We start from the raw sequence: 12,529 nt of genomic DNA on the forward strand, positions 1-12,529 counted from the left end.
ATGTAAAGTGATAGAAACTCGTTTTTCCCTTTTAACTTTATGTTTAAAATTATAAACGTTCTAGTTATATGAAACATGCACACATGATTCCATTCAAATCAATTTCAAGAAAAAGAAGAAAGAACAAAACACGTGATTTTAACAACGCGAAGAGAAAAGCGCGAGCGAGCAAAATACAAGTAAATTAATTAGAAATAACATTTCCCTGACGCAATTCATTTTCAAGCGGCAACTTTTCCTATAAAGAAACGTTTAATTTTTTTTCGGCTGTATTGTATCTTATAATGACACATTATTCTGCTTTAAGTACAAGAAAAAAGAATAGTCGTCGCGTACCGTCTTACGAAAGTTTCTCCTTTGTATAAACTTCATCTTTAAAAAATCATAATTATTGAACGAATGCATCACATTTTTGATATCCGACTGTAAACGCCTTCATACATACGTATGTATATAAAATTTCATTTGCATAGATATACAAAGATACGATTACGGTGTCAGATACGCGCGTACGCGCGTTTTTATCCCGCACGGAAGTCGGGGAATCTACTCGATATCCCATGTCTACGATATCGGCAAAGTTGGCCACGGGAGACCGAGCCTACTTGGCGGATATATGTAATAAAAAGAGAAATATCGTGCGAAGGGGGTAAGGGGGAGCGAGGTGCGAGCAGGGCGCGTTGCAGCTCGCGGCTATCGCCTTGTAAAATGAGAAATGCATGAGAAAGCCGCGGGGTAAGGGACTTACCATCGTGGGAGTCGTAGAGGTAGATGATTTTCTTCCAACCGTAGTATCGCACCGTATCGATGATAGCGCGATGGTAATCCGGCCGCATACTTATGGCGAAGTCCAGGAGACCCGAGGACGGCGTCAGAACCTACAATACATACAATAATCCTGTGCATTTACGATCGGTCGAGTTGGAAAATTTTCAATAGCGCGTGCCTTCCACCTGTGCTAACGGAATTAATTCGGCTAAGGGAAAGGCAGCTACATCGAAACTTTAATTTGAATCGATGCACACACGCACATACACACATGCGCACAATCTAGCTTTTACCGCTCATGAATTCTCTTTGAAATTTAATTCCTCGCGAATGTGCAACTATGCGCATCATGATTTACTGACGAAATATATGCCTTTTGATACTAATTTCAGTTGTCGGGATTTCCTTTTTTATCTTTTTTTTCGCGAAATATTGCGACGTTTTAAATTTATATCTCTGCGCGAGACTTTTTTTAGTGCAAGAAATTAATTTCTACGATAGTTATAAATATCTGTTCGAAGTAGAATTTAAGAGAATGTTTTCTTTGATCTTTTGGAAGACAAAATAAATAGCAGGTTTCAAAAATTAATCATCGCCCAACTGGAATAATCATATCCCATCACGTATTGAATTTCCAATCGTATCTCGATAACGTCTCTTTTTCTTGAAAGAGAGGCAGCGATGCAAACGCAGTGCGGGGAAGGATCTCTGGAAATTGAAAAAGGATTTTCTCTATATAAATGGCCATTCCTGGCGAACCGTAATTGGTCCAAAAAAAAAAAAAAAATAGAAAGCCGAGGCGTCGAATCAGCATTACCGCGCGATTACCATTTAAACGACATCGACGTTCGTTATGCGCTCGCATATATACTTATACCGCTCGAAAATATATCGTGGGAAAAATACGCACACACAAACGCCGAAATACTCACGAGCTCGACGTTCATCCTGTAGAATCTAGCGTGATATCAGTTTACAACGGCGCGATAAATGCAGCCCCGGCAATTCGAGCCGGCGAATAAATTTTCGGCTAGCCAATTCATTTCGCAATTCAAATTGTAATATGTTTACTGTATGTATCGCATATATATTTGTGTATTTGTATGAACGATCGTATCGATCAAATCCATCATCATGCATCTCACGCCGCTCGCTAATTATCAGCTGCAACGCGAAACGAAACCATTGATTTCGCGAACAACAATTATTGTCATACGCACACGTACCGTAAGCATGCACTTTGTTTTCTTTCTATGTCGAATCGATAAATGTAGGATGAAAAATTTATTTTCATGATGAATGCATCGGTTGTAAGTGCCTGCTATAAACACATGATTTAAACACCAACTCTAAGCCATTACGTATATACATCCCTCGATATAACTTAAATTCAATGAGGTGTGAAACGGAACGCGAGAGTAATGTTACGTAATTTATTATTATTATAAAAAATAATTGTCAAGATAATTGTCAAATATTTCAATAATTATCAAATACCGAAATAAAGTAAAATGTAAATTTTATAGATATAATTTAAACAGAATCGATATGTATATACAAAATAGTATCTTTAACATGTGTACACTGTAGGAAAGACATATAAATATATCTTTAAAAAAAGGTGTATAAATTAGCAGAAGAAAGAAACAGAAAAACGGATTCCATGAATAAATTAAATTTAAATAAGGCTTCTCGATTCATTGCTTTGCTGTACGAAAAAACCCCAGTTATGACTAATCGTATAATATTGCATAAATTTGAGCGAGGCAAATAGTATAAGAACAGATGAATTCTTCAAATCGAATAAAATTACATAATTCCGTGGAAAAACCCAAAGCAGTGACGTATGAATTCCCTATAAGTGTATATTTAATAAGATGTACATAATAATTAATATCCTGTAATTCCAAGAAATCAAATGTCGTAAAGACTGAAAAATAGGAAATATAAAATAGGAAATATAATAAAAACACTTTAATTAGAAATTTAAAAGAGAGAAGATATAACTTGTTTACCTTTTCAGGAAACCAGGGTGTCACGAATGGCATCTGGAAGGTGTTGCTATAAGAATGCAACGTGTCGAATGAATCTGGACTTACGGCACCCAACATTGAAAATACGCCTCTGCTAAACTGGTTACAAACTGTAACATCGAAAAACAATTATCGTTAAAAAATAAAAGAGAATTGTGTATGTATAGACATAAAATAATATTATAAAAATATTCGAAAATATTTAAAGATCTTGCTTGAACATTTATTTATTATTTCTGTATTTATCATTGCATTAATTTTAATTTTATAGATTTTATTAATTTTATTAACATTTAATTAATTATAACATTTTATTAATTTTAATTTTATAGAATTTATATCCAACGATAAGATTCTTTCTGATATCTATTATTCTTTGAAAAATATTATAATACGCGATCTACATGTTATTATTTTTATATGCTGTTATTATTTAACAACCAACAAATATGTATAGTGTCTCCTTTATTAAGATCGAGCAAACGTCATGTGATGGGTAATCTCGTTGACCATTATGCGTGGTCTTCCACAAAGCACAATAATACCGCAAAAGTGTCAGCTTGCGGTACATACTGAACGCCTGCTGGATAGATTCGTTTTTATTAGCACGATGGAGACAAAAAGGATTACCAATAAAAACAACGTATGTGGTGGCAAGCCACACAGATCTAAATTTGATTACCACGCTAACAAAGTCGCTTTTAATAACGCGAGATAAACGATTGAGTAAGGAAGCTAACAATGAATGAAATATATGTCTTTGTCAATTTACGTCATATCTCTCGATAAGTTTATTCTATTAGTTTGACCACAATGTGGTCCGAATGGAATATTATCATTTATAAAATTGCAATATAAACACATTTATATTTTAAAAAATATTTCGTCATGTGAAAATTGACATTATTTAATGACATAGTCAATGTGTATCAGGCAATTGTTTTTTATTCGCATTCAACATTCAGCGCTAAACCAATATTGAGGTTTTATTAAAATTCAAGAGAAAACGATAATATATAAATGAAAAATAGATGCTATGTTGTGGTTGCTAAAACACAAACTGGGATTGCAATATACTAATCATATGTGTACACGCAATTATAGTAAATATTGTATCTGGTGGTTGAATATGATTCGATAATATGATAATTTGGAGCTTTAAGGTCAGAATGTTAAATCGCAATGACTGATATGCCGAAGATAAATGACGAAAATGGACAAACGCGATAAAACGTATAAAAGAACATAGAAGGAAAAAAAGAGAGTGACGGAGAGATAGGATATCGGCTGCACCGATTGCAAAGGTAAAGGAAGATTCAAACGGTTGGAAGCGATCCAAAGGGAAGGTAGGCGGCGGATAAAAGAGTACTGGCAAAGAAAAAGAAACCGAGGAGGAGCTGCAAGAGCTGCAACCCCTACAAGTTAATCGCTAAAGAAGAAACTGACAAGACTTGTGGTCGGAGATTTTTGCGCCGTTCGTCTAAATGACTGAGAAACGGCGGTATTTTCGATGCTTAATGTGAATAACATTGCAGCCCTGCGCTAACAAGCTATATAATCCGATAAACATGGTTAACCTTTCACGTTTCTTTCTTCATTTAAAAAATATTATTTAAACATTTTCATTTACTTTAATATATTTTAAACACTTTTGAAATATATAATTGTAAAATTTATCGATATTTAATATTAAAAAATATATATATTCAAATATTTTATTTTTTTAAATATACACTTTTTAAACTATTTTAAATATATATATTTTTTAAAAGAATTTAAAAAAATCAAGAGAGAGAGAACTTAAATTTTTTTAATGTTTCAATGTTTGCCAGAAAATGGGATCAATGAAAATAATTCATATAAGCACAATCAAGTATGCAGTAATCTGCGTTTGTAGCTACTTTTTTTCGATTAAAAGAAAAAAATTACTTCCGAAGCTGCCTCATTAGGGGTTTACAAATTGCGCATACCTAAAAGCTTATTACTCATTTTGTTGTTATCATTGCTGCATGTGTATAATTTCTAGTTGCGCGGCAGCCTACTTTATTTTAATTTAATTCTTTTATGCTCGCCCTCACGCTCAGCGTTCGTCCAGGACTTGGGATAAAAAAAGAACGAAAGAAAAAGGGAGGAGGTAGAGACTGACGCCGTTTTTATTTTCGTTGTTCCACAGCTACCACGTGTACGTGCAGTAGAGCAGAATTCAGAGATCCGGCGGCGCAACGGCCGGCATTTATTGTGGCCACCCCGAGGGTGCATTTATATTCATAAGCATAATGGGGCATCGTGATATATGCGCCCGTGTCTTGGTCAAGAATGTCCCTTCGCTCTTTCGTCATTATTAATTCTGCGTATCGTCGCGACACTTGCCAACATTTGCCGACGCTCATAAAAATATCCCTTTCTTTTCTCTCTATGTATGAGAGAAAGAGAGAGAGAGAGAGACTATGCTCCTAATTGTAAGTTGCAACTAATTTGTGTTATATATATATATGATTGGATATAAAAATATACGCTCAAAACTGATTAAACTTGATTCAATTTGATATTTACAATATTTTATACACATATGTATTCTAACATAAGTATATGTATGTACACAATTGCATCTAAATACGCAACTTTATATGTATGTGTAAATTAATCCGGAAACTTTGAGACATACGTGCAGTGCACTAAATAAAGCATATAACAGCGGCACGCTGTCGGCGTAAATTTCTTTTTAGCATACATAAATTTTACTGAAACTACCAATTAACGGGGTAGATATAACTCGCTAAATTCTAATTAGTTTTTTGGATGTTGCAATTTAATATGAATTTAATCTAAATATTTATAATTCGCTATTCTTCGGATTCAATATTTTCAAGTCTTTATATTAATCTATTAGGATATGCATTTTGTATGAGATTAACTTTACTTGAAGAATTGTAATCCTGATTGTCTGGAACGTCTATCATTTGTTATCTGTTCCAATATATCGTGAAAGTTTCGAATCAATACGCAATCCCGTGTACGGCGCACAATGAGCATACCAAAGTTGCGTCAAGTATGCGAAAGGGATGCTCGATCAAGGCGTAGGCGGCAGATGGTTGCAGTATTATCGACTCTATGCATTGGCTCGGGAGTGTGTGCTATTTGTGTGTATATGTATGTGCATGAACAAGTTTAGCGTCTATTATTATACTAAATATATCTACTAGCTGCAGCCAGTCCTGGGTCAGGCTAATGATGCCGGCAAAGTTTGCATACTGCACGGACAGATGCTACGTTCATGCAGATGATACTTCCACTATCTAATTTTGTTATACATATGTATAGCCGATAGTACAACACATATTATTCAACAGCTAAGTGACAACGAGTAGCATAAAAATGTAAGAGTATAAGAAATCAAAACTTTTATCGAAGTTACATAGTTCACTCATCCTTTCAAGATTCGTTTCTTATCATCACACAAGTGTTAAGTATAATTGAATAATTTCTTTTTAATTGTTAATGGAATATTTCTTATTTCTTACTAATAAATCAGTTGTCGAATCTCGTACAATTTTCTTGTGCAAGAGTATTACAAGAGTAATCGTCTATTACAAACTGATTTTACAATTCCAACTTCTGTAAGTGAGAAAACCGATTTGGAAGAGTGTCGATGATACGAGATAAGTTTATTCAAATCCTGATCTCAACTAGAAAATCCGCTCCTCCTTTCCTTAGTTTATGCTCTACGTCTTTCGCGTTCTTTTTGGTTGAAAAGTTTGAGGAGCCATTTCATAACTTAGAGATCATCAACGGTAACACTTACCAGAAAGAGTACGCGGAGGTAGACTTGAATATCGCAGACGAAATTATTTTTTACTCTCAAAGTTTCAAGTGCCTATCATAATGTAACCGGGCGGTCCTTTCAACTGGGTCGCGATGATGGTGTCAGCCACGTTCAGCAGGTAACTAGACGAATCTCGTGGCTTCACTCAACAGTGCATAAGACTTCTTCCGCGACAGCAAACTTAGTAAGATTGGTTACATTGTCGTACTTTAACCTTGGACGCTATAATTTTACGCCATAGAAGCATCTGTATCCTTCAAGAAGTGACTTTATCATATAATAAGCGAAGGAGGCTTGATAATTATTCTCTGCGGTTTAAAAGTATAATTATAATTGTGGTTTAAAAGTATAGTCTAAATCATATATATTCTTGCATTCAAGGCAGAAACTTAATTCTTATTGCGTGCACTTTGCAAGATTGTATTTTGCTATATTTGAACTACTATGTATAAAAGCCTAACGGTATCGCCAATTGCATTTTAAATGTCAAAAAAGTGTGTGAAAAAGAAAGAAAAAAAAACTTCCCTTCTCTAATAAAATACCTGTGTCGCCGGCATTATATTTAGCAACTGTGGAACAACTAATTCCAACTAGCACGTTCACGAACCATTTAACTTGGTAACTTGTCCTATCACGCATGTTCCTATTTGTCCTTTAGCAGTCGCGGCGTTCGTGTGTAGATGTATTGGTGCACGGAGGTGCGATGCAAATACGTGGGCATGCACCGACCTTATCAGAATTATCAGAGCACTGTTTCCTGGCCCACTCCGTATCCGTATGAAGTTCGCCCGCACAATAGACAAAGTTTCCGCGACCCAACGATTATCTCGATTTGAGCCCGGCGCGCTTGGCGGTGCATACGAATTCTATAGAAATCGCTAAGAGCGAGAGATACTCTTAAGTATGGTCGTAAACCCTGCGGAGGATCGTACGCATGTTATACATAATGAAGATAAGCCACAGTCATCTCGACGAATAAAACTATTTGCTGGTAACTAGAATTGCAAAAGGCCTTCATAAAACAATGAGCCAAATTTCTAAATTTTTCGCGGTGCGTAAATACTCGTAAATTATAACGCAGATTAATCAGTCAAATATTATAGGCAATGATAGAGATAGTGATGTAATGATTTCTAATTAAAACTTGAAAATACATATTAATGAGAATAGATTTGAGATAGAGAATCTCTCGAAAATCGGAAAATCGATCATATTCCTTTAAAGTTTACTGAGTCGTCTAAAGAAGATTTTCTTCATTTATGTACTCGTGGTCATGTTTATTCACCTTTCTTCTACTCTCGTCTTCATCGCAACTGCGTCTGCTCGTGAAAATAAAACGGATCAAAAGCACGATTTGAAATACTCGGAATTCAATTGCAATTATTACTCGCGCGAGCATCATCACGAGATGAATTAGGATCCTCGCCGCGCTTTCGTTTCTTGAAATCTCCGAGCGCGGAGTTTTCATTTCGACGGAGGCTAAAAGTCATGGCAGGAAGTAGCCATTATTCTTCTCGGACGATATGTAGGAGAGAGAAACGTGTAATAACGCCGAGGAATTTTCCGAGGATCGTCCGATTTTCCCGGCGCGTCCTGTGGTCCCCATCTTCTTGGTCCATACAGTTAGTTTCTTTTTTTCTCTCCTTTCGTTTTCCGGGCGAGGTGAAACTTTCTCCCCTTCTTTCGTGTCTTTAGACACGTACACGCCAGCATAGGGATTCACCTGTGCGTGAAAGCAGACGGGGCACGAAGTCGACGAGAGAAGAGAGCTTGGAAGGAGGAGTCTTATTGTAGTGGGATTTAAGAGAATTCAGCACGGAAATTCTGAACAGGTCTAGCCTTGCTTACAGACGCACACTTCGTGAAACATCTTGCGGGCATCTCGACGAATGTCTGACAGACTGTGGTGACGAGGGTGAAAATAGCATTTGTATCGACATGCCGGAATCGACAAGAGCTTTCGATTGTTGCGAGTCCTTCATATTTACACGTTTCGATATTTTATTATATTTATATATACAGGATGTTCGAAGAAGGTGTTATTAAATTTTAAGAGTGTAGTACTTGTAAAAATGAATCAAAAAGACTTAATACTCCAAAAGCCATTTATTTTCAAGTTATAAAACATTTTCTGTTATTAAATAAATTCAATCTGCAGCAGATGCTCGATGTCCATCGTGTCATATATGAAATGAATATCTGTCATTTCGAAATTTATGTAAAAATTAGCTATTTCTCAGACAACCAGATACTATCAATAATTGTTTCAAAACTGAACAATAATAATCGATGGATGTTTGTATGAATTGACACAAAGAATTGAAAATTGTCAACAAACTCATCGATCTTAGAAGCTCGTGAAGAACAAGTGTACAAGTGAAAATATATTATATAATATATAATAATGCATTTCCTCGAAATGAGTTCTAACTATAATAACATAAAATGCTTTAAACTCGAAAATAAATGGTTTTTGGAGTAATTTGTTCCGAAAATTTGGCACGATCTTTTTTGAACATCTTGTATATAAAAATATGATGGGGATGAAAAAAAGAGACACATATAGAAATATTACAAACTTGCATAAATTAACATCTTTTTCAAAAATATATTAATTCTGATATTTAAAAATATTGAAAAGTATCTCAGCTTCGAAAGTTGTCAAGTTTTCCTGTGCAAAGTTTAATTTCCAAAAAGTAATCGCTTTCCGGAAGATAGTCGACCCGGTAATTGAAACTGGTCGTTCGCCCTTCTGTCTCGTTTTACGCCAGATCGAACGCGGTAAGAAGTATTCTGTACCTGACAGGATTTCGATGGCAAAAAAAGGAGATATATAAAGTAGCTCGTCCAAGAAGTATCCTTATCCAGATTTAGTTGGAAGATCATTATATGGATTTTCAGAGTCAACATTATTTTTTAGTACGTAGGATTATTCATATTGGCCAATCGCGTCGCAGTCTTCTTACCGCGTTATATCTGCGTTAGCGGTCAGTGAGCGTTGACGTTAAAGTAAACGACGTTCTTCGTATTCCGTAATTAAAATGCCAGTGGCCCCATTTGGCAACACCAAATTCTGCACGGTTGCAGAAACGGAATTCCTTCAACCGTCCCTTTTATGCGTTATTAAACGAAGTGGAACCGAAAACATCTATTCTCTCGCTGAAATTTTCTATTACTTTCCACTTCGCCGGTAACCTTTTAATTAATGTATTCACGGACCATTCATATCCTTTTCTGTAACACGCGCTACATAAAGCGTGGAGAACTTATGACTCTCGATGAAGAAAAGAAAAAGGCATTTTTCAAAGAGCAAAGATAATTTTCCATAAAATTAATGCTACTTGTATCTCAACAAATCATCGTTAAGCCGTAATTATCCGACGACCTATAAACGCCATTTATACGCTCTTAAAGTATATTTTACGTTGCCATGTAAAATACATTGTTACGTTTGCTGTCACATCTAGCTATATATATAAGACCACAAGATTTCTGTCATATTAAATCACACATAAAACTGTCATAATAAAATGAGAATTACATATGAAAAGCCTGGTTAGAGAAATTTCAGATAATGTACATATGGTCATTAAATGAAATTATAGGATATAAACATGTATGTATTTTAATTAAAAATAAAAAGTCGTTCAATTTTTAATAATTAAATTAATTCATTAAAATATATTAATTATATTTTTATGATTATGGTTTATAAAATCAAATAAGAATAAAGAGTATCAATTATCTGCCCTCGTCTTTCCCCTATATTTTACTCTCTTTTATTTCTTTATTCAAAGAGATTTAGAGGCTTATTAATGCATATGAATTTCCCATGTTCATAACATTTTATTTTTTGACATCTAGAACAAACAAATAAATTTTTAAATATTTTAAGAAACTTCATTAATGCGTAGTAATGATGCATTTCAGTTTGTAAATAAAATGAAAAAACGTGATTCCGTGGTGAGAAAATTGTGCCGTAGATTAATCACGCAGTGACACTAGTCGAAGCCCGTGCGTGTCCCGTTTCTTCGAGACAAACGACTGGTGCTAGTCGTATTCGTAGATTCTATCGCTTCGACGATAAAACCGTCGGGTCTCCTTCGCCATTCTATTTGTAAGGGCGCACCCTCGCTCTTTTACCCCTTTTCTCAAATCCCCCTCTCCCTCTCTTTTATGTTCAGCCTCGGCTGATTCTTTCTCCGTTTCCCTGCCTCATGATGTTTCCCCTCTTTTCCGATTCTCATCGGTTTTTTTCTTCACTTTACACCTCCGGAAGACCAGTAGCCGACTTGCTACAACGACTTGGAGTAGCGATTGAATTTGTAAGCTCGCTCGTGCGAGAAAAACTGCGTTTGGTCGCGCGTATGCAGCGAATAAGCCGAGCGAATCATTTGACCGTAACGCACGTCCATTGTCGTGAGAGAAGCGATCGTTCGCGTCGCACGTGCCCCTCATGTGAATACCGATCAGGGCTATTCGGCCTTGAAAATGCTAGTCTCTTTCATAAAATTCGGAACAATGCCACGTCAATTCGATCGTCCTGTTCTTTGATATCATTCGGATGCTGTCGGCCGGAATGCGACTCAACACTATTCCATTTACCTTGTAAAGATCTATAAACCCAATTGGATTTGCAAATCTGGAACGCCGAGTTTTGTTCCCATGGTGACAGTAAACAAATATGAACGTGAAGGCGATTTCAATATGGCGTTGAACAATAAAGCTTAGCGATGTCCACTCACATCGAACAGAAATACAAATTATCGTTTATATATAATATATAAATAATATTATAAAATATTATTTTATTAATATAAAATATTATTTAATATATATTAATATATTTATATTATATTAATATTATATTAAAATTATATTAAAATTAATATTATATTAAAATTATATTATATTAATATTATATTAATTATATTATTATATTAATATTATATTAATATATTTATATTATATTAATATTATATTAATATAAAATATTATATTAATAATATAACATAACATCATAAAAAACTACTATTCTTCAGGGAACTTCTTCCTGAAGAAACGATTATAGATAATATTTTCTTGCGAGAAAATTAATTAAATTAGTATTTATATTTTGAATGAGATACGTGTATATTGCGGATTAAATTAAAAAAAAAAATCTTTTCATAAAAAATAAAAATAATTTAAAGAATTCAATCTCATGTTGTACACAATTTATAGATATATTTTATGTTGTCTATCTTCTATGTTGCAACAGTCATTCACATCTGCCTGCATTTGATTAATCAAGAGTGTTCTATCTGTAGCGGCGATTTCTTCAACCGTATATACATATCAAGGATCAAACTAGGTGACTAGTTTGATCGTAAGCGCGACCGGAAATCAATCTTACTTGAGTCATGACCGCGAATGCAAACCACGCTCTAAAGCTCTTAGTACCGCGAACTCTTTGATGAAAGTTTAATTAGTTTACTCGAGATGAATTATCCATAATTGTAGTAATTGAGTAAATCCAATTTACATATTTCTTCCTTCCCTCCTTCCACTCAATTTTCGTCCTCGCATTGTTCCAATCGCAAGTATCGAGCTGTTCGTAACCATACAAACAAGATTGGTTCGCAAACTTCGAATAGAGGAATATGCACGGTCTTATACATAGACGAACATCAAACGCAGGCAAATCCAGTGAGCCGTTTAACTGTGAAGAGTAGGAGCTCGACTTAGATACCGTGGCTTGAACGCAAATAGATAGCCTAGATATTACCCAAAATCTTCACAAAGGTGCTATTTATTCATATAACATATAACACGTTTGAAATAAAGTCAATAATATTCCAATTTCGAGTCAATATCGATGATATGTGCGCGATCAGTACAATTTTTTATTCTGCAAAAGCAACCA

At 34.9% G+C, this 12,529-nt stretch overlaps 1 protein-coding gene across 5 annotated transcripts in view; it reads right to left on the bottom strand.

The window, feature by feature from the left end:
* The window catches only part of LOC105248906 (glutamate receptor 1), a 225,382-nt gene that overhangs the window by 73,976 nt on the left and 138,877 nt on the right, over positions 1–12,529 (bottom strand). For all 5 annotated transcript variants that reach the window (XR_889016.3, XM_020026782.2, XM_011253974.3 and 2 more), the window contains exons 3-4: positions 2,784–2,911; positions 749–878 (exon numbers count right to left, since the gene is read on the bottom strand). Coding sequence is in view for 4 of the 5 variants with exons in the window: in XM_020026782.2 (XP_019882341.1) it covers positions 749–878; positions 2,784–2,911 (258 nt within the window). In the remaining variant the exon portion in view is untranslated. The remainder of the gene's footprint in view (positions 1–748; positions 879–2,783; positions 2,912–12,529) is intronic.

Source organism: Camponotus floridanus, unplaced genomic scaffold, assembly GCF_003227725.1.
Source record: "Camponotus floridanus strain SB8 unplaced genomic scaffold, Cflo_v7.5 scaffold60, whole genome shotgun sequence".
NCBI lineage: Eukaryota > Metazoa > Arthropoda > Insecta > Hymenoptera > Formicidae > Camponotus > Camponotus floridanus.